At 38.7% G+C, this 26481-nt stretch overlaps 7 protein-coding genes across 8 annotated transcripts; 4 read left to right on the top strand and 3 right to left on the bottom strand.

Moving 5' to 3' along the window:
- Positions 1-490: 490 nt before the first annotated feature.
- Positions 491-10621, top strand: LOC128857820 (general transcription factor 3C polypeptide 1). The gene is made up of 13 exons (XM_054093596.1): positions 491-755; positions 822-1018; positions 1076-1215; positions 2566-2775; positions 2832-3114; positions 3196-3557; positions 3619-3709; positions 3781-6612; positions 6723-7459; positions 7525-7678; positions 7742-8154; positions 8685-8956; positions 9017-10621. The coding sequence occupies exons 1-13, from the start codon at positions 668-670 to the stop codon at positions 9130-9132; spliced, it is 5895 nt and encodes a 1964-aa protein (XP_053949571.1). The 5' UTR covers positions 491-667; the 3' UTR covers positions 9133-10621.
- LOC128857821 (xaa-Pro aminopeptidase 3) lies at positions 9145-11158 on the bottom strand. Its single transcript, XM_054093597.1, has 5 exons — positions 10965-11158; positions 10633-10901; positions 9772-10579; positions 9588-9718; positions 9145-9529 (listed from the first exon to the last, which is right to left on the bottom strand). Exons 1-5 carry the CDS (start codon positions 11023-11025, stop codon positions 9239-9241), a joined length of 1560 nt encoding a protein of 519 aa, XP_053949572.1. The 5' UTR covers positions 11026-11158; the 3' UTR covers positions 9145-9238.
- Positions 11159-11278: 120 nt separating this feature from the next.
- Positions 11279-12952, top strand: LOC128857823 (delta(3,5)-Delta(2,4)-dienoyl-CoA isomerase, mitochondrial). 2 transcript variants are annotated; one of them, XM_054093601.1, is made up of 5 exons: positions 11279-11551; positions 11748-11812; positions 11877-12051; positions 12116-12740; positions 12802-12952. In XM_054093601.1, the coding sequence occupies exons 2-5, from the start codon at positions 11761-11763 to the stop codon at positions 12895-12897; spliced, it is 948 nt and encodes a 315-aa protein (XP_053949576.1). In that variant the 5' UTR covers positions 11279-11551; positions 11748-11760; the 3' UTR covers positions 12898-12952. The 2 variants fall into 2 exon arrangements, with proteins under 2 accessions (XP_053949576.1, XP_053949575.1); XM_054093600.1 differs by lacking the exon at positions 11279-11551 and having other exon boundaries at positions 11592-11812.
- A 22-nt stretch (positions 12953-12974) lies between these two features.
- On the bottom strand, positions 12975-14443 carry LOC128857822 (transcriptional adapter 1-like). Its single transcript, XM_054093599.1, has 2 exons — positions 13281-14443; positions 12975-13101 (listed from the first exon to the last, which is right to left on the bottom strand). Exons 1-2 carry the CDS (start codon positions 14117-14119, stop codon positions 12975-12977), a joined length of 966 nt encoding a protein of 321 aa, XP_053949574.1. The 5' UTR covers positions 14120-14443.
- A 2171-nt stretch (positions 14444-16614) lies between these two features.
- LOC128857817 (dynein axonemal assembly factor 5) lies at positions 16615-19854 on the top strand. Its single transcript, XM_054093594.1, has 4 exons — positions 16615-17891; positions 17960-19344; positions 19401-19610; positions 19668-19854. The coding sequence occupies exons 1-4, from the start codon at positions 17095-17097 to the stop codon at positions 19793-19795; spliced, it is 2520 nt and encodes an 839-aa protein (XP_053949569.1). The 5' UTR covers positions 16615-17094; the 3' UTR covers positions 19796-19854.
- Positions 19766-20442, bottom strand: LOC128857819 (28S ribosomal protein S14, mitochondrial). Its single transcript, XM_054093595.1, has 2 exons — positions 20319-20442; positions 19766-20257 (listed from the first exon to the last, which is right to left on the bottom strand). The coding sequence occupies exons 1-2, from the start codon at positions 20382-20384 to the stop codon at positions 19934-19936; spliced, it is 390 nt and encodes a 129-aa protein (XP_053949570.1). The 5' UTR covers positions 20385-20442; the 3' UTR covers positions 19766-19933.
- Positions 20443-20768: 326 nt separating this feature from the next.
- LOC128857816 (N-alpha-acetyltransferase 16, NatA auxiliary subunit) lies at positions 20769-25441 on the top strand. The gene is made up of 7 exons (XM_054093593.1): positions 20769-21030; positions 21494-21982; positions 22055-22842; positions 22962-23325; positions 23387-23450; positions 23515-24167; positions 24265-25441. Exons 1-7 carry the CDS (start codon positions 20974-20976, stop codon positions 24484-24486), a joined length of 2637 nt encoding a protein of 878 aa, XP_053949568.1. The 5' UTR covers positions 20769-20973; the 3' UTR covers positions 24487-25441.
- Positions 25442-26481: the final 1040 nt, after the last annotated feature.

Here is a 26481-nt window from a genome sequence, read left to right as displayed (position 1 = left end):
TCTTTGGAAAATCTGTAAATATCCTACAGTTTTAGAGAACGAATATTACTCATTCTCACGACATCAGAACCCAAAACTCGTAGCCTTGTTCTAGCAAAGGCAGGACACTCACAGCGAAAGTGCTCAGTGCTATCCGCCTCCTCCAAGCAAGACAACCACATCGGGTCCTCAATGATTCCAATGGTGGTCATATGCTGACCCCACGTATTTTTCGTAATGATGACATTTTTTCGAGAAAAGGTTAATATTCACATATATTGCTCGTATATTGAACTTTTTAAATCGAAATTTTGTATTTATGTTAAGCAAATGCATTGGGAGGTTTTTTTTATTACGTTAATGAATTATAAAATAAAATGTATATAAGTATGTGCAAAAGTTGTTGTTTGCGTTTTTTAATCAATTAAACTATGTTTTGAAAATTTTATCGCATTTTATAAAGAGTGTGGCATCCATTCAAAAATGGAATGTTACTGAAATATGGCAGCCACTGCTATTTATTTTTATTTTCGCAATTTGTTGAATCGAATTTGGTTTTACTGACACTAATTAAGAATATCGTTCCCACTTTTAAAATTATAAGGTGCCTATATATCCTTTCCACGGACATTATGGTGATATCTACAAATAGGCATAATCTGTTTAAGTAAAGAAAAGTGAATTTAAAATGATTCGACCCATTAGACGCAGTCCGGTTTCGCAGATTGTATTGGAAGAAATTGCATTGGAGGGCTTAGAGGGCATTACGCTATCATGTATATATTAATATTTTTTAAATACTCGTGTCAATTTACAATAAATATTTTTTTCACTCCTTCTAGCACTTTGGGCTTACCTAGGTGTCGATTTAGAAGTACCCCTACCTTTGCCATCAGATGTCTTAAATCGCGTGTGGGATTTCATAAAGCGCAACACTCATCAATTAGATTTTTATGAATTACCCTCTGAAAGACCAACAGTGCCGTTAGAAAGTCGGATTTCATACGTAGATCCTGACTTTGGAGTGCCTCTTGCGCTGGTATGAAATATGATTTATGCTACATATTAAAATTAATACTTGATTTTAAAATAAAAGGATCCGAAAAAATTTCCACGCAATACGTTTCTGCCCATTGAGGATGGTAATATACGCGGCTCTTGTGAATTTTATAAAGAGCGAAAACGAATAGAAGCTACCGAAGTGAGCGATTTAAATGCGGAAACTGTAATTGAGAGGTGCGCCCTCCATATATATATATGTCAAAAAAGTTTTGCGGTATTTTTATTGAATTTTCAATTGTTCATAAAATTGGTTATAATAATGCGATTTAAGTCAAATATGCACCGTTTTGTTCGATGACGAGTTCCCAACGAGATGCCAACTTCATAATGCCCCTCTTATAGAAGCTCGCTTCCCTTATGTCAAAAAACTCGGAGAGCCAATTTTCACAGGACTCTCTTGTGGACAACTTCCGACTACCAAGCTCGTTCGCCATGGACAGAAATAGGTGGTAATCACTTGGTGCGAGATCCGGACTATACGGTGGATGCAAAAGAACCTCCCATCCGAGCTCCTTGAGCTTCTGGCGCGTCACCAAAGATGTGTGTGGCCTGGCGTTGTCCTGATGGAAGACAATTCGGCCTCTGTTGATCAAAGATGACCTCTTCTGCATGAGTGCTGCATTCAAGCGGTCCAGTTGTTGGCAGTACAGGTCCGAATTGAGCGTTTGGCCATAGGGGAGCAGCTCATAGTGGATGATTCCCTGCCAATCCCACCAAACACACAGAAGAACCTTCCTGGCCGTCAATCCAGGCTTGGCCACCGTCTGGCCACCGTCTGGGCAGCTTCACCGCTTTTCGACCACGACCGTTTGCGCTTCACGTTGTCGTAAGTGACCCACGTTTCATCGCCAGTCGCCATCCGCTTCAAAAACGGGTCGATTTTGTTGCGATTCAGAAGCGATTCGCATGCATCCATACGGGCAAAAATGTTGTTTTGCGTCCAGTCGTGTGGCACCCATACATCGAGCTTCTTTTTGAATCCAAGCTTCTTCAAAGCTTCAACGGTTTGATGACTCATGCCCAGCTCTTGGCCGATGCTACGGCTTCTACTATGCCGGTCTCTTTCGATCAATTCAACGATTTTATCGCAATTTTCGACGACAGGCCTTCCGGACCGTGGCGCATCTTCGATCACCTCTGGACCACAACGAAAACGTTGAAACCATCGTTGTGCGGTGGAAATGGAAACTGTATCGGGTTCATAAACTGCACACATTTTATTGGCAGCATGAGATGCATTTTTGCCTTTATCGTAGTAGTACTGTAAAATATGCCGTATTTTCTCTTTATTTTGCTCCATGTTTGCGACGCTATAACTCACGAACGACTAAAAGCAAACAATAATTAATCAAACACGTGTTAGCACGTGAAAAGAGCTTTCCAAAAAGCTCTAGCGTGAACCGATGCGACGAATACAACTAGAACTACGCGCTTGCAAAGACAAGCTTGCGGAAATACCGCAAGACTTTTTTGACAACCTTATATTTTTTCCATTTTTTTATTTATACTTTCATTTTTACGCAGATGGGGCAACCGCTTTGTTATAGTTGCCTCACAAGAACTACGCTATTGCGTTCTTACACCTAGGAATAAACCTATACCTCAAGACTTAACGGTATTACAATATTGTTTTTGGGAAGCCATTGGCCGCTCGCGTTATAATGGAGAAACAACGTCCGGAACGAACTCACTGTTTCAGTTGTGCAAAGATTCATCGGTGGTTTTCTATATCAAGTAAAAACTGGTAATAATGAGTAACAAAAAATTACTACAAATGTCTATGTTTTTAGGAATAAATTGATTAACCTTGGTTTGGTAGTACAACAAGCTTTTAATGAATTTCGCGAAGATCGTCTCGCTGTTACATCCTTACTTAATTTGCCACAGTATGTACCGGATATACCACGTAATATAATAGCTATTGTGGAACAAATTTATGATATGGTTAAAGAATCACCCGAGAATAATGTTCCGGTGACGGAACTACGCAGCAAAATGACAGAGTTTTCACGTAAATCGACTTTTCGCCGTTTACTATTAACACCTTATTTTCGGCGAATTTTCGAGGTGAAGGTGGGTGTAACGCTCTTCAATATGGGCTTTTCCAATAGAACTGCACTACGATTAGATCTATTGATTCAATTCATATTGCAGAAGGTGTATACCGGAAGGAAAAGTTGCAAGGGGAATGATGTTCAAGTCCTAGCGATTACTTTAAAAGATTGTGAAATGCCCATAGACCAGCTAATTGAAAGTGTCATAGATGAGGAAAAAGAAGGAGGCATCAGCCTAACTGACGCTTTTGTTAATAATAAACACGCTTTTACAGATATGCCACTTAAAGAAGAATTTTATCGTGCTGTTTTGCGGCATGGTGCACGTGGTTGCAGTCATACAGAGCTTGCCAACTATCTCAGTGCATCACACTGCGTGGTACGTCAGATGGTCAAGGGAATGAGTCGTGATGGACTGATAATATCGCATGTTGTAGATGAGGGCCGGCAACGAATTCATAGGTATACCAAAAAACGAACATAAGGATTCTCAATTATTTAAATTTTTGTTTTGCTGTTTTAGATTCGTCGCGGTAGAAGTGATAATTGCAGAGAAGGCTGCCAAAGAGAAAGACGTTCCAGAGCCAGGAATGGTAAAATTCATCGATCTACCGGTACGAAAAAAAACACACATGGTCATCAAATTAAGTATGTACATACTTAACATCCCTCTTTCTTTTTACAGCCTACACCCCAAGTTGAAGAGGCGTTCGCTGTCGATTTTCCACAAATCGAAACATCTGTAGAAGAATATAAATACAATGACAAGCAATTTCGCGTGACTTATACAGCCCGCCAACAATATCGTCGTGATTTTATAATTCGACAGCTAAACGAGCACATAATTATACAAACGGTCATTTTACGTAACAAGCTACAGGAAAGTGAACGAGAACGGGGGTTCACAGATGAAATATGTTTTAAGTCGCTGCGACGAATGTTTATGGAACTTAAGAAAACTGACAATTTAAAGGCGTACGAAGTTAACCTAAAATATAAAGGACACGTACGTACTTATCGTTACGTGGCCCATCCTGAAATAGATTCAAATCACGTTTTGATCCAGCGCGAAATAAGGCGTTTGAAGAACATACTTTTGGTGACGAGAGAACGGGAAGAGCAAAAAAAACAGAATCGATTACGCATTTCTCGGCAGATTACTCGAAAGACACAGAAAACTGTTCAAGTAAAGCCTGTAATAACAGAATCTCCAACGGAGCATTTGCCTAATAGTAATAATCTGCCTAAACCACCAAAATTTCTTATATCGCGATATATGCACGAGTTTCTGTTTTATATTGTGGTGGAGTTAAACGAGCATCAACAGATGCTTGAAATAGACGAAGCTTTGCTGAAAAATTGGAAAGAATCTGAGCCAGCATTGCAAATTAACGAGTTTTTGAACGGCTTGCACTCGGGAACGGAAGTGCAACATGCATACACGCAACAGATTAGTTGGCGTACCTTCATAACACCTCTGCCGAACTATGCAGATAAGCCTGCGGGTTGGGTGTACTTTGTGGACGCTATGGACCGGATGCCACTCTCAATTTTTGATAAAATATTTCGTTTCCAACAAACAGATGGCGATAAACTCGGCGAATATTTGACACATCCAGTACGTCAACACTACCTTATACGTCAATTGCCGGCAGAGCTGCAAAATTTAATTAATCGCATATATCTCCTGCGCATTTGCACTTTGGTACTAAAATTGTTGAATCACATGGGATTAATACAGGTTGGTGGATCCGCAAATTTCAAAGAGACGATGATGATGTGGGTTTATTTAAATCGGCGTACGCAAATCCTTGATACCACACCATCCGAGGCTAGCTATGCTAAAGTAAATGCAGCTCGGAAATATGACGAGTTAGATTTTTATTTTTCCACATCCAATGATGTTACTCAATACTGGAATCAGCTTCATCGTATTTGTGTGTACACCAAACTCGGCCTGCGGAGTGCCAAAAATGACGAAAAGTCGGCAAGTCGCAGGGAATTGCAATTTTTAAGTGCTGTAGGTTTCGACGAAGCTCCACAATATGATAACGGTGAGGTGCCTGGTGACCGGGCAGGTGCCGCTGGTTTTGCCGCGCATCTCTTTGCTCATACCTTGCGCAGCTGGTCGTGGGTGTTGCGAACGAACACCAAACCGAAACAAATACGCACCGGTCGTGCACCACTATTACGTGCTACTAGTAGTAAACACTTGCGTCTTATGGGTTTACGTAAAACCCGTTTACATGCAGCGCAAATCAAGCGGCTGCCTCATTCGGCTGCAGTAAAACGCACCACAAAAAAGAAATCGGCTTCCATGCGCGACGCCATCGATCGAGATGCTTTGAAAAATATGCGCACCTTACGAGCCTGCTGGAGCAAGGATGAAGATGATTTGCTGAAACTAGCACGTGCTGTCTATATCTATGTAGCAGCGCCGGTGCCCATACTTGGGCTTATGGTAGTTGGTAAGATTTGCCGTGACGTTATCAGGCATAATCTAGGTATATGCAATAAAACAACCCAGGCATGCCATCGGCGTATGCAGTATATCGTGAAGAAAGAACGCCACATCCCCGAAGTCCCCACTTGGGTGCACATGCTACAAACAAACGTTGAAATTCAGCAGCGTTATGGAGAGAATTTCTTGCAACAACTGAAAAATGTGTATGCGGAGCGTGAGGAGTACGCTGGAGCGTTGACTATACATTTCATACAAATTTTCTATTTCTTGTATCAGCTGGTGCACAACATTAAGGGCAAGGAAGCATTTGCTGCTATGAGACCGCGCTTTATGATACCCGATGCTCTTGACGAATTCAATCGACTATTTATTATGCGCGCTGCGGTCTCAGAAGAGAGAGCAATGAAATACATAAATCCAAGCAATGAACAAGAAGCACTTACAATGCTCGCTATTGGGGTTCTGCACAGTTCGCTTTGTTCGGCGCTAGACAAGACCACATACACGGCGCAAGCTTTTGAGATTTTTAAAAAATTCTCTGAAGAAATATTGCAAAGCGCCTTCAATATAGCGCGTAATGGCGCACTCATTGTGGCGAATAAGCGCAAGAATATAGAAATGCTGCCCAGCCAACTAACGAGTCCAGCCTATTCGCTTTCGGCACATTATCAACGTCGTTTGATCTCTTTACGTATACCTTTTTACATTTACGACTCGCTCTTTGGGTTCTTTGAAAATGTGCTAGGTGTTTTGATGAAGCCCAAGGAGGAGTTCATCGAACAACCATCGACTAGTAAAGGACAGTCGATGGCAAATGTTGTAGAGCTAAAGTCGCCGAATGCGGGGCAACTCTTCTTCCTCACCGAAGGGCTGGCACGAAGCTTTTGGACTTGCAATATCAAATTGCCAATCAATATATTGACCGTTGATGCCGAACAAAGACAGACATTATCGTCGATGGATCGGATACTTGATCATTATCATTGCATTTTCGACAATGCGCCCGAAACAGAGTACACGAAAAGTTTCGAAAGTGAAGCCAATGAGAAACAGGTAAATGTAATACGGATGATTGTTTAATTGAAAATGGTAATTTTGTAAAAGAATTTTAAGTTTACTTTACTTTACAATAAAATTTGTTTCCCGTTTTTTATTTATCAAAGGTCCGCGTTAAATTCCAACCAGCCAATTTAAGCTACAAGATCACATACAACCCCTACGATTTTATATCCAAGCTGCCCGTGCGCCACATACACTTCTTCTGTGCACTCGATCACCTCAACCACGAAGTAGATATCAATTTTAGCCGTCTGATGCACAAAGATGATGAACACGATACACTCAGCATCGAATGCCCCTTCAACTGTGTGCTGAAACATGCCAACTATATTAATGCGATTGAACGGATAGTACAGGAAAAGAGAACGATTTTAAGAGAGCTTACTGAAATGCCACCACAGAAAGTATTGAATATGGCCATGAATGGTTGTTCGGTGACTGTTGAATCCTCCAATTTACTAACGCTAGTGCGTATGTTAGAGTCATTTTGGCGTGAGAAGGAAACTCCATATGAACGCAAAGATCTGGGACGTGTGTCGGCAAATGTAAAGGTCAACAAATCCATCGACTGGCATCAGTTGTGTTGTGAAATATTGGAGTTTAATGTGGCGGAAGAAGATAACGACAAAAATGATGAGTACGAGCCAACACTGAACAAGGAGGAGCGCTTTGCGCGCGCACAAGATGTTTTTGTAGTGAATCTGCCAACTCTGCAGTTAGACGTAGATAAGAATTTCCTTTTGTCCAGTAAAGAGACTGTGCTACATGGTGAACTGTGTGTGCCCAAGCGCTTAGTGGAGGCTGAAATTGATCGTGACCTTATCTTGAGAAAAATTGTGGAGTAAGTCAACTATGAAATTTAGCTCTAGATAAGTAAATTTAATTAATTACTATTTCTTATGCCAGTGAATCGCATTGGAAATACACAGATAATACCTTCGAGATACTTAAGCCCAAGCTAAATAAACTGGACTTTAATGCTATGGAGCAACAACACGTTGAAGATCTACTCAAATATATAGAAAAGTGTAAATTTGGTGTGCCTGTGACGGATTTGAAGGTATTCATTGTGCATTAAGTTTTTAAATTACTTTGAGAGACTTTCAATGTCCATTCTTTTCAGCGTGAATTTCCTTATGCCCAATTTCTATCGCGCGCTTTGCGTGTTCTCTCTGAGCATTACCTCATCAAACGTGTTGGCGTCTCTACAATGCTATACGTGCATAAAGCTCACATTCGTCCCTGGGTTGTGCACACATTTCACCTTAAACGGCTGGAGCGTGAAAAATTGGGGCCGGATGGTACAGTGAATCTTAAACACGTGGCAAACAGTGCCGGCGCCAGTGAAAACGCGAATGTGGAGGAAGAAGGAAGCGATGAAGCTGAAGAAGCCAGTTACGGTAAAAGAGCTAGGTTATCTGATGACCCCAGTGGATCAGCAAAAGATGAGAAGATCAGCAAGCGTGTCTCAAAACCGGTCAAACGGTTTCAGAGCGACACTCCACAAGCAAATACTAATGAAAAAGACTGGAAAAGGTAAGTACTTAAAAAAGTCTTAAAACTTTAGATTTAAATCAGAACTTAAACTTATTTTAAAGTCCTTTGTCCTCTTGGGTTGCGTTGTTGTTGTAGCAGCATAAACATTCCCCATACATATGCGGGGAATGCTGCTGAAATGACAGTCCTTGGCTGGTTATAAAACCGGGTTGTTGTTGTTGTTGTAGTAGCATAACATTCCCCGTGCATATACGAGGAGTTTTGTTGAAGTGACAGTCCTTGGCCGGATATAAATCCGGGTCGTTCCGGTTACGTAGAACCGACTGTCGTGGGAACGTATTCAACCGGGTCGTTCCGGTTAGTTAACTACGTTTACTCAGTTTTATTATCTTTACTTGTGTTTTTTATTTTCTCCTATTTCTTGTCTAGTGGCTGCGCAAGACCCTTCAACGAGTGACCTTTTAAGATAGTATACCAAGCTTAGTAGGAATTATTTTCTTATTAAACTTTACTTAAAATAAAAACAATTAAAATAATAATTGATTAAAATAAGTCATTTTTTTCGACAGGGATGTTATTGTGATGAAACCTCACCCATGGATACGTCTAAATGGTACCATTAATCGGCGCGTTTTAGATCGTTGGTTGGGATCTGTTCTCACCGAATGTGTTAGTCGTTCGGGCTGTATGATTTTTGATATATGCTCAAAGTTCCCACATTTGCCACCCGTGGAAATAATGTTTCTGCTGGAAATATTATCTAGTCTGAAATGTATTCATCTAACCGAAATGCAGCCCGCCCCGGTGAATCTTTTCTCTTCTTATGAAAGCCTACAAGAGGGTAAGTAGCCCACGTTACGTTATAACTTATTTCATAAAAAATACAAACTCATTTTTTTAGCTATTGTAACTGAGTTTTATGATCCAGAACATACATATGTGATTGCCCACGGAGACGCCATGACACGCATGTCTACTTTCATTGGCCACAAAAAATACAACACTCAATTTTATTAAAATTTTAATTATTAATATTTCTTTTTTTTTTGTATAATTTTTACTTCATCAAACACACCAATGATAGAAATTAACGAAGCTTACATAAAATTGATCCAATATTAAATTAGCGTTTAGTCAAAAACATATTTTCGATTTCTGCCCGCTCTTTTATACATTCGGCGGTGAGTACTTCCACGTTATTGTCGCTGGTGATTAGCACATCATCCTCTATACGTATGCCAATGCCGCGAAATTCTTTTGGCACATCTTGACGATCATGTCCTATATAAATTCCAGGTTCCACTGTGAACACCATACCCGGTTGCAATGGAAATGTCCGTGGAATTAGTGGTGTGTCATGTACATCCATGCCAAGATAGTGGGATACATGGTGGGGGCAGAATTTATAACCAGCCTAAATACAAAAATATATTTTATTGAAGTTACTTATGGAATATTTGAAAATAAAATACCCTGGCATAGCTAATATCGTCAACGATATTCTTTGGAACTATTCCGGCTTCTTGCAAATATTTTCCCAATTTAATGCACATTGTATCGAAAAGGTTGTCCAAAGTCTCTCCGCCAGGCTTTAACAGTGTAGCTATAAGAATCTTTAGTGAGTATTTTTTGAAAACAGCCATTATTGTGTTTTACCTATCAATTCTTTTTGCAGTTGTAACACCACATCGTACAGGATTTTCTGAGCCGGTGTGAAGGTTCCATCTATGGGCCATGTACGGGTAATATCACTCGTATAACCACCATATTCACAACCAGCATCCATTAGCACGAGTTCACCACTTCTTGTCAACTGTGTATTATTAATGTAATGAATTGTTGTCGCATTGTTACCGCTCGCTACCACCGGCGGATATGCTAAATAGCTGGCATTTTTCATACGGCACTTATAGTCGACTGAAGCAAATAAATGATGCTCAGAAATCCCGGGTTTCGATTCGGCTATTACCTCATTTATTGCTCTTGACGCAATTTGGCATGTGCGACGCATCAAATCTTGCTCACTAGACGATTTATAGAGTCGGAGACTTTGTATATAGACAGCGGGAGATTTAACCTCTGATATTTTATCAGCTACCTGTTGTACCTCGCTGGTAATGTTGGCTTGATCTGAAGCAGGTGAATCATACCAAACAAGAGGCTTTTCACTTGTTACGTATTTTTTTAGCACTTGTGAAAATTGTTCTATTGTATAAGCTTCATCCACGCCGAAAAAATCGGGTGCATTCTCAGCTCCTGTACGAGTGCCATCCCACAATTCGGCGTGCTTATCTTTCGGCCTCATAAATAGTGTAGATTTGACATCTTCGTTCTCGTTGATGGTCATAACCAGCACAGAGTCCGGTTCCAGACAACCAGTTAAGTAATAAAAGTCGGAGTTTTGACGAAAAACGTAAGGAATTTTATCGCTCATGTACTTCTTAGACGATGATGGTACTATAACCTTAAAAAATGTTTTAAATAAAGTATAATTTGCTAATTTAAATGTTATTTTACCAAATGAGACTTCTTTTTGCATTGCACATTTTTCGCATCTTCTGCATCGAGCTTTTGAATGCCGCTCATAAGCCAAGAACGGCGCTCCCGAAATGATTCCACATTTTGGCCTATAACTAGTTCACCTTCGTTCACAAGATGAGGATGTGTCACGTAAGTAGGTTGCCCAAATGTTTCCGAGCGTAAAGTTTGTAAAAAGTTTTTACTCAGAGAAGCAGCGGCCGTTGCATCAGGCGTTATTGCCGTTGAAGAAGTAAATGCAATGCGATCTTAAAGGAACCATCTACTTAAGAGCGGCCGTATTAGCTAATATACATACATAACTGACATACCACATTTACGAAGCGCTTTTACCATTAGATGAGCACGCCTTGCGTTCTTCAGAATAGACATATTTTTTATTTAATTACTACGAAAGCAATTTTGAAAAGACTTCCGAATAAAATATGTTTAAATAAATAAAGTTAATACTAAAATGTCAAAAACTAAGAACTGTGAAAGGGATCTTTGGTTTATCTTTAGATTAGCAAAAAAAAAAAAAGAAAACAGCTGAGTTCTATTGTGAATGCTTTATGCGGCAAGGTATTGCCAAGGCGGACTCGTACAACATGATAGCAATAGTAGATGGTAGTAGTACAAAAACAAAATTTATATGCTTTTTGGTTTTGCAACTTAGTGGATACAATAACAAATACCAACAGAATGTAATTTAACAACAATAAAAGGAAAACAGATTACTTTCTCTTTCTGATCACCAAATCACAAAAAAAAAATCAGCAGTTCCCTTGTTAGATTCGACTTTCGGAAATATAGCGTAAACAAAAATAGAATTTCCCGCATAACATTTGAGCATCTTTATAGTAAAGTCAAGACGATTAGATTCGCCTTGAGTAAAGTGGTATCAATAAAAAAAATACAGGTAAGCCATAGATGTATGTACGTGGTGGTACCTTAATTGACAAAAGAGAAATACGAGTGCATTTCTCTCAATAAAAGAATTTGATCAATCTATTCCTTTTCACTTATAAATGTATATTCGGTTTATAATTGTGTATTTATTTATTTACTTAACCAACGAATATAATATAAACAATTAAATTTGCTATAACTTTAAGGTTTTTAAAAGACATGGCATTGAGTGCATCTGGAAAGAAATCGTTTGTTTTACTTGGTTCATTCGGTTAGTATTCCTGCTACCGAAAGTCCAAAGTTCATAAGGCTACTTGTTTTTTATTTCGTTACAGTTCCGCGGACTTTTATCCCTAAAGTGCAGCGCAATATGAGCAGTACAATTCTCCACAAAAGTGGTGGCGATTTGAAATATCACACTTTACATGTGACTACTCCTAAGCCGTTTGTTTATCATGTTGAGCTTAATCGTCCAAAAAACCTTAACACCTTTAATAAAGATATGTGGTTGTGAGTACACTTTTTCGGATAGAAATACGCTTCTATAGTTTAATACACATGCTAAAACTCTTAGGGAAATTGAGCAGTGCTTTGAGAATCTTAGCGCTTCTCCCGAATGCCGTGTTATTGTTCTCTCAGCAATCGGAAAACACTTCACTGGTGGACTTGATTTGGCTGATGCGATGAAATTCGGTCAAGAGTTGGGTGCAGTCGAGGATGTGGCTCGGAAAGCTGTTTTGCTAGAGCATATAATCAAGCTATATCAAAATTCGATTTCCTCCTTGGAAGTATGCCCTAAACCTGTTATAACGGCCATACATTCGGCCTGCATTGGCGCCGGTGTTGATCTTATAACAGCTGCTGATATACGTTATTGCAGTGAAAATGCATTTTTCTGTGTGAAAGAAGTTGATATCGGTATGGCTGCAGACGTGGGAGTTTTACAGCGTTTACCAAAAGTTGTTGGCAGCGAATCGTTAGCCCGAGAACTTTGCTTCACCGCACGCCGCTTTGGTGCTGCAGAAGCGCATAGCTTCGGTTTAGTAAGCAAAGTTTTCCCAACCAAAGAAGCGTGTGTAGAGGGTGCCTTAGAATTGGCAGCCACTATTGCTGAGAAGAGTCCTGTGGCAGTACAGGCTACTAAGAGGAACATAGTTTACTCCCAATCTAGACCGAATCAGGATGGATTGGATCATATTGTAAAAACTATTTATACATATATTAGAAATATACTCCAAATAAAATGTTTTTGTTTTCCAGCGACAAATGAATACCATAAATATGCAATCTGAAGACTTCGCCAAAGCAGCGGTATCTTCGTTGACCAAGGAACAACCAACTTTCTCAAAATTGTGAAACCAATACGTCTTTTTTTTCATATTAATAAGAATAAATTTTGTAATATTACTTATTGCTACATTTATTTATTTATATTAGTGCAACATTTGCGTTAACCTCTCCATATTGATCGTAAACACCGAGTGCGATGCTATCAAGTTGTGATCGGTAAAAGCGCGCTGAGCATCCTTTAATGTTATCATTTCTCGTTTTTGTGGTGCGCTATAATTAAAATATGATTACTGCTTTACAAATAATTAGTGCTTTTGTTGTTATTATAACAACATAAAATATATTCGATAAACTTCTTTGAGGATAGTTTCAGATATTGGTCTTTCACCGGATGTAAATTCCGGCAGATTCGACTGTCGTGGGAATGTTATGACATATCATATACTTACACTTCCTCACAGGCTGATAAGAAAACGCCATCCTCATTTGAACGGCGCATGAAATTCGGCGAAGTAATTTCTTTATCCAGTTCCAATGGTCCATCATCAATTTTTTGTCGTGTGACAGTATTACGCAGCGAAGGATCTTTTAATTGTGCCCCAACATCATAGTAAAATGATCCATCTCCTGTTACTTTGTAATGTTTACGGTTCATTACAATTGCGGATACAAGATTTTTCAAGAGCACTTGCACTGCCATTGCTACATACTCGGCCACATTATCTTCAACATTCGTGAGACCCACTTCCCAAGCGCCGATGAGGAAGCGACCCATAACAAATCCTGCGTCAGGCAAAAACAACTCTTGTACACAGTAGCGTTGGGTTGGCAATATTTGAACATTAGCGTCCGTACCAGCCGTGGGGCGAATGCATTCCAAATTATCTTCAACTATAAAATCGAGAAAATCATACGGTTCGAAAGTAACGCGATCACTGCATGCTCGTGAAGTTCTTTTGCGTTTGCGGCTGCGACTGCTACTGCTACCACCACTGGCAGCACCCGATGTACTGTTTATACCGGCGCTGTTATGTGTAGCAAAAAGAGCTGGTGCTTGTTCCGGTGTGTGGAAAGCATCGATTTTGTTCAGTATAGCAATGAGAAATTGATTGTGTAAATGCATTTTGTCGGGTGTAAGAAATTTTCTTGATTCACCGTCAAATTCCTCCTTGGACCACTTGTAACGGAACCACAGCTTCATGTTGGCCAAATATTTGGATGCATTGTCGCCCAAAGCGGCAATCAAAGCTGTCTTTGCAATAATAACTTTATCAGTTAAATCACTCATTTGGATTTCGGCGAATATTTAAGTTAATTATGTGCTTGTATTTATTTACGAGTTATAACACGATGGATTTTAGTTTTCTTGGATTTATAAAATGTAAATTGGTAAGTAGACTGCCCAATAAAAGTCACTCTCAACTATTTTTGTTTGTTTTTTTAATCACTTGTACAATGTATACAATTAGAACCCCCTTGTCCCAGCGTTCGCACGCTAAGCACATACAAAAAATCTCATGCAATTAAATGCAAATGGAGACCTCATGCGATAAATAACAGAGCTAAAATCAAATTCGTTCATAAATGCAGAGATAGCAATAAATCTACAAAAAAAATAAATATACCCGTTCACATATGGCAGATTAGCTACAACATTGACAATCAGCTGTCAAGACAGTTTTGCAAGGTTTTACTTCATAGAAATTGGTTTGGTGGAATATTTTAGTGTTTTTGGTTTGTTTAATTATTATTAAGAAATGAAGAAAAGGCAAAGAGGAGAAATAGTTAATTTCATTGGGCAATTTCCTGCTAGTAATAGGCAATTGGACTAAATTCGTAAACGACGTTTACTGAAGTGCGGAAAATTATGGCAGGTATATGCACGCGAAATTCGATATTATTTTATTAGAATTATGTCTACAAACCTGTTTTCTTTGCCGGCGTCCATTTCATTTAGTTTTTATTTTGATGTTTGTCCTTATGGCCCCTGGTGACGCTCCAGCATGCTTGTCCAACAGGCGTATATGTGTGCGTGTCGGGTGACACGAGTACTTGCTTCGTGTCACACATACTTGTTGTCGGCTTTTGCATGATGAAAATCAAAAATTTTAGATATTAGCGTCAAGCACCCGACACGCACACATATACGCCTGTTGGACAAGCATGCTGGAGCGTCATCAGAGGCCATTACATTCGTAATAATAATTATGGATAACACAGGGTTGTATGTCAAAAAATATGGTTATTATCTATTATTATTTTATAATCTAAGATTTTGGGTGAGAAATTTTGTATGGCAAATCTTGCTTTTTAAGCACGAATAAGTAGATCATCTACTTATATGTGAACGTATTAAAAGATTATTTTATTATCTCTTATTTCAGAATAGGGTAATCTATCTTATATAGGTAATCTCTCTTTCAAATTACAGATTGGGGGTTAAGTTCGAAAAAGTAGATACTGTAGTTATATAAACGGACATGTTTTTGTCGATTGCCTCTTTGTTAAAACATGTCGATGGTTCTCCCTCGCAATCTCTGGCAGCGAACTGCCAGTCGCGTTTACTATAGATGACATAGATATCTATGGCGTTTAATATTAGATAACATTGGACCAACATATCTTCGACTTGCTTGTGACCCATAGTAACTCTATTTGTACATGTAAATATTTTTTATAAAGAAAAAAATGGAACCATTGTAATTATTAATTGCGTATTGCGTTCCATTCGGAATTGATGAATTAACACATATATTAATTAAGAATACACAAAAAAACATGGTTGGTAAAAAAGTAAATTATATAGTGTTTATCGGATATGCGCCCTTCTACGGAATTTCTTTTAAATTTTCTTTTTACAAAGAGAATATAAGATGACGTTTTTTAATGTTGCTAATAGTAATTAAACAGAATTATATTATAATGTTGGCCCTGGTATATAATGGGTGTGGAATCTAATATGAGACCAAAATGTGAAAACCAATATATCTCTAAAAACAATTAAACTAGAGAACTAAAACTTGGCCTGAATGCATAGATTGTATTTACCGTACTTATGGTGAAAAGTGGTAGGTATCGGAAAAGGGGACGTGGCACCTCCCATCTAAGCAAAAATTTCCAAATCGCTTTTCTCCGGAACCAAAAAAGCTAAGATAATGAAATATGATGCAGTTCCACAAATTGCCAAATGCTAATATCTGTCTTATGGTGAAAAGTGTTAGGTATTTGAAAATGGGGCGTAGGAGCCTCCATACAAACTGAGACCTTCATATAGTTTTTATCTAGAACCGATTATGCTAAGGTATTGAAATTTCATACAAATACATAAATTACGAATGTCGAACTTAAGACAAAAAGCATTAAGTATTGGACATCTGCACACGACATTAAATATATCGATTCACGGGCCCCCTTAAACCCATTTGCCTAACACCCCCTCCCTTTGGGCACAACTCACCGAAACTGCATGTTTCCAAGACCTACTGTTAGATGATATACATAGACAATGACGACCGGTGACTACACCGTGATAGCAGGGCTTGTTAAACTGCTACAACAACAACAACAACTACGGTGATAGCAAGAAATTCGGTAAGACAAATATGTTTTAGCAGTGAAATTCCCAGTCTCTACCTAACATTTCTGTTTTAATTGAACCTTTTTGACATAATCTGTAGGAGGTATAGATGTGGGGTTAAAGAAAAGGGCTGCAGTATTTCTCAGCTGTAGGCATTGTTGACAACCAGCTGAAAGTATTTTTACTTATGAATCTACACAATGAAGTCCTGCCCAACATTTTGACGACAACTGCCAATTTTACTTATATACTTTTCCATTAACAATCGCACTCAATCACAGCACTTTTTTGTTTTCTTTCTTTGTAACATTTTATGACAAACAAACTTTTTATTTCTCCTTCGTATATGTGATCTTTGGTTCAAGTTAATTCTTTCTGGTTTTTTGAACAAACAGGGCTTATGTCACACTGAAAAAATATATGAATAATAATAAAATATCATCCTGCGCAACGTTAAAACGTGATAATTTTTAACAATTGCTACAAATTATTACGTATGCGAACAGAGCTGTTATCTGACTGTGAAGTTTTTACGAAAAAAAGTTATCCATGAAAAAGATTGAAGGCATAAGGCGGCATGTTACCTAGCAACATATTTCTGTTTGAATATCTAGTAATTTCTAAATTAAAATTTCTGGGGAAAATTTGACAAGGTTTCAATTAGTTGCCATTGATATTGGCTCAATATGTCTTTAAATATTGAGGAAGTTTGCGATAATCTTCAGTCGTCCGAACGGCGCATAAAACTTTCTGCATTGGAGTTCCTTCAACGGCAGTGCGAAAAGAAAGATGCATCACAATTGCTTGATTTATTCGACGATACCTATTTACATTTGTTAAAATGCTATGACGATCGGTTTGAGAGCGTACGTGAGCAGGCTGTGCTGACGGTGACAGAATTTACTAAACAGCTACCACCAAATGACTTCCATTTAATGAATATTGTGTCAACATTGGTTGGACGTATGGGCCAACAGGAGACATTGGAGTCCAGTGAAGAAGTGCGTTTGCTGTATATAACTCAATTGCATACGCTCATACACCAATATATTGTAACTGGAAACAATCGCTCGCTTCAGGAATGTTACAATCATATTGCTTGTATTTTGGCAAAATCTCTGCGCGATCAGTACCCTGCAGTACAACGAGAATCTTGTGCTTGTGTAGTTTCTCTTATGAGTGCAGCTGATACAATGGCCATCCAGCCATTTACGGAGCAGTTAGCAAAACCCCTTTATGGAATGTTAAATCATAAGCATTCATTGGCGCGCTTAGCAGCAGTGGAAGCAATCGGGCGTTTGGCATTACATGTGGATCCGAAAAATGATAGTTTGTCACAGTTGTTAATGGAAGTTTCACCATTGTTAATGGATTCAATGCCACTGGTGCGCCGCGAATGTGGCCAACTAGGTTTGCTCTTAATGCTAGAATTGCGTGACCGGTATTCCTACTTTGATCGGCTAATTCCATTTGTTTTATGTTGGTAAGAAATTTGGAAATTATCCACAGAAAATATGTGTTGAAATGCACAGATATATTTGGTATTTGCAGCTTGAAGGATGACTCTCCTGAAGTAGTAGACTACATACGCCCACGATGGACCCAATGTGGCAAGCAGTATTACGAAGAAAATGAGGAAGAGTTGAGCAAACAGGAAATAGCAGATTTGCCTGTTAAAAATTATCCTTGTGGAGTTGAACGCCCAACCATTGGTTGTCGCGCCATAGTACAGCGTTCATTACGTCTTTTGCGTCTCATCACACGTGAGTCAAGTGATTGGAAAGTGAATGTTCGTCTCCATTCCCTCAAGTTGCTTTATCAGTTCGTATTGCATTCAGAAGCTGCGATGACGGCCAAATTCTTTGAGATTTTTGCAGACCTGGCACAAGCTTGCCGTGATCCAGAGGTCATGGTAGCACGGGAGGCTTTTAAAGTAGCTGATTTGATGGGTCGACTTTTCTCCTATGACGACTGGATAGAACATGGCTTCGATGGTTTGGCAAAAAATTCTAAAGAAGGATTTTTGAAATGTTTCTACTATATGTTTACCGCTAGCTCCACGCTTAAGATAGATGACATTATTCGCGTTTCTGAATTGTTGGTTGAAAGCGAGTTCTCACAGACACTTAAACCGCAATTTCAATTATATGTACTGAAGATGATGGAATCGTTACTCTTTAAATCCAACGAAATCAATAAACAGTCATCTGCGGAAAATTTGGCGGAATTGCGAGAAAGAACTCAAAAGCTCGACTTGAACATTTATATTGCCACTGTTAAAATTTTGGCGCTATCGTTTGAATCTGAACAGTCCAATGCTCAAGATTTGCAAGAGATGGGTCACAGCATACTGGCCAAAGTATCTGATCGAAGTAAAATGAGCATTGCCGCCTTGCACGAAAAATATTTTGATAGCGCCTTAAATTATGTACAAAATTTAGATGCTTTTTTGGATGAACTGACCGAACCTATTTTGTTGCTAAATGGCTTGATCAATATAGCCAAACTACGATCAACATACCTTACAGTTCTACAAGCAAAAATAAACTTCGTTTGGGAAAATAGTGCCGATTCGGCGAAAGTTAAGATCTTCAGTAGCATATCCATTGCCATGCTCCAATGGTCGGAAACTATTAATCGACCGCTAGACGAAAGTATACAACTCCTACGAACGTTCGTAACGTCAGTAATTGAGCCGCATTTGCAGTGGCGTGCGGGTGCTAATGCCGAGTCTATGCGTTCACTGGCTATGGCTACCCTTAGCTCTCTGTCACAGGGTGCACGCGAAGAAGCACCGTTTGTCTTACCAGAATTCGTTGGCAAATATCTTCCAAGTTTACTTGAGGATCGTGCAGTCGCAACACGTCTTTATTCGGTTAAGTGCTTGCTCAATTTTGGGGAAGTTGGCGTAGATCAGCTGAAGCCCATTGCTTACGGTTCGCTTATATAATTACTTTATTTTGGACATAATTTAAAATTGTTTCCATTTTAGCTACCTTGCAACGCTTAGATGATCCTTCAGCCGATATACGTGAATTGGCTGCTATGGCGATTCCAAAATTAAACCCAAAATTTAGTAAAGCAAAAGGTGAAGAAAACGATTACGAGCATCAAATGTGGGAGACATTCGTTAAAAAGGCTCTTGATATGATGTTTCTACATTATGAAGGCCCAGAAGTGCGTTTACAAAAGGCCATAAAAGGTGACACATATTTTATAGATAATATTTCTTCAAGATATAACTTTCCTGTTTTCTTAGACGCCATCGCCCGACTAGGGGAGAAGTACCCTGACATATGCAGAGATTGTTATGAACGCATTGCCGCTATGTCTTACAACAGCATAAGCTTGCGGGAATTGAAAACAGAACTACCAATTTTAGTTTAATTTAAATGTACCAATTACATGTAACTTATATTAGATTTATTAAATTTAGTTACAATGGAGCCATCTACTTGATATTTACTTCAGCAGCATTAACCAATGCGAGGATCCTTTAGCTGTTTCAATAAAAAAAATTGATATCTACCACATAGCACGTTGAACGCCCGATAATTTGTTATAATCGGCCAAATGTCGCCAAACCATACGACTTAGACGATACCTGTGTACAATACCTCGCGAACGTGACGTAATGGCGCATCGTTCACGCACCCTCACTAAACACGAGTCTCGCGGGAAGGCAGCTATCTCAGCATCAGCAACCTCACGCAACTCAGCCGGCAAAATATCATTTTTGCGTAGGGCATTTACACGTAACCGCTCCTTGGCATGCTCCGCCACACATTTACGACGCTTGACATCACGAATCATACGCCAATCTGCATACTTTGTACGCACCTGCTGCAGCTGTTTGGGAATTTATAATTCTACATAACTGCACATGAGAATTAATTGAAGTTTTACTTACGCCGCATCCTGCAATTTGTACACTTTGGCATACAAAGTTGCCAATCCTGCTACTCAATTGGTTCATTTGTCGAGTTTCCTTGGATTGAATGACTTGAACAGCTGATTGTTGACCACAATTAGTTCAGTTAGATTTGTGTTTGATGTTACGTTTCAGTGGAAATCAGGTTTGGGTCTGGTGTTGTCGTACTTGTGAATTTTGAGCAACGCTTATAAGTATTTTGAAGTATATGAGCTACAATTGATAAAAAGAATATTAATAAAAATCTGGGCAATTATAAAGTAAAGCACTACTCTACAATTTGTATTAGATATACCAAAATTGATTGGAGTTTTATTGGAGAAATTTCAAAAGTCTGGCATCAGAAGATACAATTGACAATTGACCGATTTGACAATTTCATGTTCATAGCTGATTAGTCGTTTGTTTGTGCGTGTGCGTGTTCATAGCTGCTCTGCTTGTCTTCTTCTTCTTTTCTGTCGAGCACGGATCGACATCTCAATTTTGCTCGTGGTCAAGCTTCCACAGAACTTTTGTGGAAATTTTCACCGCCCGTAGCGAAAATTAGTGAAGTTTGGTGTATTCCGTTTGCATTATAGTAGATAGACCAAAAAGTGTGCAGCTCGTGCGTTTGTAATAGAGTTGAGTGTGCAAAATGCCTTCCAGCGATCCACTGCCGCCCAAGGAGAGTGCGCTCTTCAGGAAGCTGTTGGTGGGTGCTTAAATACTGAAAAACAATATTTTGTTTTAGTTCTGCATCATAGGCGTTCATGATAAACTTAAGTTGGTGCATTAGCATTGTAAATGGAATGTTCCGTAACCAAAGCGGTACTTCGTTGGGTTCAATGTCACATTGATTCTACGAGTCATCCTACTTTGAATCAAGGAGTTGGCGATCGCCGCACTACATTCTCACATTATAAATTAATGTGCATTAGCTTGAACTGTATTGGCTTATATACGTGGTAGTGATACCTTTTGGAGTATCTTTTAAATTCAATATTTGTTTCTGGTGCAAAATATTCAGAATACATAACCTCAAAATGCGGTTTGCGGGTTAATCGTGGGGTGCAAAATTGTTTTAATTTAAATATTCGATATGTTCGAATAAAAGATCTTTAAATCTATTGCATAATTAATATTTTTTATAACTTTATATCCACAATTTACACTAGAAATGTTACGAAATGAAGCAGTACAAAAATGGTTTGAAATTAGCCAAGCAGATTCTATCCAACCCCAAGTATGCGGAGCATGGCGAAACTTTGGCGATGAAAGGCCTGACACTTAACGGTTTAGGACGACGAGAGGAGGCGTATAAGTATGTACGCTTGGGACTGCGTAAAGATTTACGCTCACACGTTTGCTGGCATGTTTATGGTTTACTGCAGCGAAGTGATAAGAAGTATGATGAAGCGATTAAATGCTATCGTAATGCGCTGAAGTGGGAAAAGGATAATCTTCAAATCCTGAAAGATTTATCGTTGCTGCAGATACAAATGCGTGATCTCGAAGGCTATAAAGAAACACGTCACCATTTATTTACTTTGAGACCCTCACAACATGCCAGCTGGATTGGCTTTGCCATGAGCTATCATCTAATTGGTGATCTTGAAATGGCTAATAGCATTTTGGAAACGTTCAGCCAATCCCAGGCTTCTATAGTGAGTACAAACAACCGTTATTTTTAAATAGCACTCACTAATTTCTTTTTTCGCTATATATTTTACTGGCAGGAAACGCACGACTATCGGCATTCGGAACTTTTGCTGTACCAAAACCAAATCCTTGTAGAAGCTGGTAACATTCAGCGCGCACTCGATCATCTGCGACAATACGAGAGCCAAATTGTTGATAAGCTGGCTGTTCAAGAGTCAGTAGGGGACTTGTATATTAAACTCGGACAACCCGAATTAGCTGTTCCCATCTTTGAGGAACTTATCCGACGTAATCCTGAGAACACACTTTACTATTCTCAATATTTTGCTGCTCGGGAATTTACAGATGCAGCCGATAAACTAGCTGCTTTCAAACAATTTGAAGAAATATACCCGCGAGCCATGTGCCCTAAACGTTTGCCATTGGATGTCGCAAGCGGCGATGCTTTTCGTTCTGCTTTGGATTCATATCTACGCCGTGGTCTACGTAAAGGGGTCCCGCCATTGTTCGTAAATGTACGTGTGCTACATCGTGTGCCTGAAAAGGCGACTATTATCGAGGAACTTGTGCTACAATATTACGAAAATTTAACACGTTCGGGACACTTTTCGAGAGAAGATGCCGATGCTAATCTCCCAGTGGAACCAGCGTCCGCACTTGTTTGGACTGCTTTGTTCTTGGCGCAGCACTATGACTATAAGCGCGACACGGAACATGCTCTAGAATATGTTAATGCGGCTATCGATCATACACCTACCCTCATTGAGCTCTTTATGACGAAGGGTCGCATATACAAGCATGCAGGTGACCCCGTGGAAGCCTATATGTGGATGGATGAAGCGCAGAGTATGGACACTGCAGATCGGTGAGTGGGTGGTCATAGGAACCCTTTGTAGTAAACCAAAGTACACCTTACTTTATTTTCTTTTCGCTTCTCTTGAGCCATCACAACCGATAAATTCCATATTTTACATATTTCTACAGTTATATTAATTCGAAGTGCGCCAAATATATGCTACGCGCTAATATGGTGAAAGAGGCTGAAGAGGTTTGTTCGAAATTCACTCGAGAGGGTGTGACCGCCATGGAGAATCTAAATGAGATGCAATGTATGTGGTTCCAAACAGAATGTGCACTGGCTTACCAGCGCATGGGTCGCTGGGGCGATGCGCTGAAAAAGTGCCACGAAGTAGATCGTCACTTCTCCGAGATCATTGAAGACCAATTCGATTTCCACACGTACTGTATGCGCAAAATGACTTTGCGGGCATATATCGGATTGTTGCGTTTGGAAGATGTGCTACGTCGCCATCCTTTCTATTTTAGGGCGGCGAAATGTGCCATAGAGGTAAGCAAGTAAAGAGAAAAGAGACGGAGAGAAATTATATCATATATTTGATTTTTCCAAGGTGTACATTCGCTTATATGACAAACCACTTAAATCGGAGGAAACAATAGAGGAAATTGATTCAGGTACAAGTTCATTTTCCCTTCATGTAGTACAAAAATAATACATAAATTCGAAATATAATTACAGAAAATCTCCCGCCATCAGAGCTTAAGAAGCTTCGTAGCAAACAGCGCAAAGCTAAGAAGAAAGCCGAACTTGAAAGCGCACAAGCAGCACAAGCACAGGTGAAGCGCGAGCAACATCAGAAATCCAAACAACAGGCTAATCAGGAAGCTGATCCTGAGGCGCCGCAATTGGATGAGCTCATACCAGAGAAGTTGGAGCGACCGGAGGATCCACTTGAAAAGGCCATTGAGTTCCTGAAACCGCTGCAACAATTGGCCAAAGATCGTATTGAAACGCATTTACTGGCATTCGAACTCTACTGCCGCAAGAACAAAATTCTACTTATGCTGCAATCCATTAGACGCGCGAGCGCCATCGATGCAACACATCCATCTGTGCATGCGTGCATAGTAAGGTTGGCGGGAGCATTACCCAAACTGACAGCCAATGGAGAGTTGAATGCGAGCATTAAAACTGTCGTCGACAAGGCCACCAAAGAACTGATAGGAACAAAGAGTGTACAACAATTGAACGATGAGTTCGTCGCGCAAAATGGTGCTTCCATAATGCATCTGTATGAGGGCGCACGTATCATGTACGAACTGGAGCCAAGTAAACGTAATGTCGCCATCAAGTTGATTACCTCATTTGACATTAATAAAATTAAACTTGAAGTAAGTAGTGGAATAGTGAAATCCCAATGATTTTATGCTTTTAATTTATATTTAGTATATTTAAATTAAACTTTTATTTTTATTACTAATTTTAAAGGAAGCCTCTAAAATCTATGAAGCGCTCCGGGATGGCGTGTTCGGTGATTGCGATGAGGATTTGATACAATACCGGGCAACGTGCCAGCAGCGTTTCAAGTATGCGCGCATCTTTAAGGACATTGTGGACGCACCAACCTCAGCTGCCAATGATGAAAATCACGTAGATGAGAAATCAAAGCCGAATGCTATATCTGCTGATGAGAAGACTGCGGATTTGTAATACAACTGCAATATGCATATGATATGCAACCATAACAACAAATCTTTCAACAATATTTACAACAACAACAAACCACAACTACAACAGCCAGAGTAAAACGAACGTAGCAGCCGTAACACCAATATAACCGATAGATAATGTCTAGATACCTACATTTATAAATTCATACACATACACATCAATTAAACGCTGATTTGAAAGTTTAAGCTGAATAAATGCGTTGACTAAAATCTAGAACAAAAAAAAAAAATTAAAAATTAAAAAAAATAGGGAAACAATGAAATGTTCGAACAATGGAGATTGCAAACATCCGAGAAACCATTATATCAGCGCTTAATGTATGCGCAAATTAGCAATTACAATAAATACAATAATATGAAACAGATTTAACTTATACACATACATACATACGTACATGCGTACATGCATACTAAGTATGGAACAGTTGTTGTAATACATCAGAAAACTATTATGCGTACAACTCATTGTGAGAACGAAAACAGTGCGGAAGGAGTAGAGCAAAAAAGTAACTACAAAAATCACAAAATATATTTGCGTATTATTAAACACTACTCTATTATTTCCTAAACAAAATGCATCCTACATGCAATTCTATTGCCACTCCTATAGCATCTATTTCTATTGAGCTTTGACAGTTCTGCTTTTAATTCTCGTACTAAAATTTCACAACTCGCAAGGCGCAGTAGGCATCAAATTGGTTAATAATTTTCTTTTATATTTAACCAAATTTAACCTCAAGTATTTGTCCTCTTCAACCATTCTTGTCAACGACATGAAATTTATTTTATTTTTATGTATTTTGAAATGATATAGCGAAATACGAAAGAAGTAAATTAAACAACAATAACCATAAAGAAAACTAGCTCTAATTAATTGAACGTGGATAAGGCAATTTTTTTAAAGCAGCAATGAAAGAAGAAAATAAAGTGAACTTTTTTGTGTAAAACAAATTGCAATCAATAACTTAAAAAAAACAACAAGCAACAAATAAGCAAGGGTTCAATAAAAATGGCACTAGAGTAGAGCAGAAAGTAATTCAAAAAGGGCAACAATAAAAATTATAAAGATTTACAACTACGCAATACTTTTCCAAGCGCAACATTGGCTCATACATACATACACACCATATATCTGCTATTCCGGTGTGCATGTGTGTGTGCAAGCATCGCAAGGATAATGTATCCGAAAAAATCAGTAAAAATTCCTAATAGATAAGTTGTTGCGCCGCGCTTTCCTTATGCAAGCGAACTAAAAAAATGTGTAAAAAATTGGATATTTGCATAGAATAAAAATTTGCATTGTCTATTTTCATTTTAAAATAATTAAATTGAATTGCGTAGCAAAGCTGCGGGCGTATCAACTAATTTCAGTGTTTCCTTTTTTATAAAAAACAAAATCATTTTTACTTATTTACAGCAAATCGTGAATAAATAAAATAGTAGACACAATAAAAATATAAAAAAACACATAAATCGTATTTGGGTTTAAAAGAAATCGATTTCGGCAATAACCAATTTAAGGGGGGAGCTTGCTTTAGAGGCTTCAAAAAAACGATTTTTTCGTGGATTTGTTTGGCAGGGAAAGAAATATTCGATTGAAACAAAACTTTCAGGTCTTATTGTGATATATTTCAACAGTCTTCTCAAATTTTTTCATTAAAATATATGTCATATTATGCTTGATGCAAGCATTTTGCCGAGGCGCCTCGAGTGTGCATGTGTCGTGCGGCGGGAAAGATGCAGGTCGCAATTTTCATCTGAAACCAAAAACCTAAAAACATGTTTATTTTAGTATAGTATAGCTTCTAGTTAAACCAAGGAAATTAAACACAAAGTGAGAAATTCAATAATTTTTCGCTAAATAAAAAAAAAATCATTTTTTTTGAAAAACAAATTCACTTTGGATTGTTTAAAAAGTGGGTTAATCATAACTTTCTTAAGGTTTTTTAGGTTCAACTAGAAGAGAATTGAATTC

Source organism: Anastrepha ludens, chromosome 3 (genome assembly GCF_028408465.1).
Source record: "Anastrepha ludens isolate Willacy chromosome 3, idAnaLude1.1, whole genome shotgun sequence".
Lineage (NCBI taxonomy): Eukaryota > Metazoa > Arthropoda > Insecta > Diptera > Tephritidae > Anastrepha > Anastrepha ludens.
Note: the sequence above shows the minus strand (reverse complement) of the source record. Positions and strands in the feature narration are given on the sequence as shown.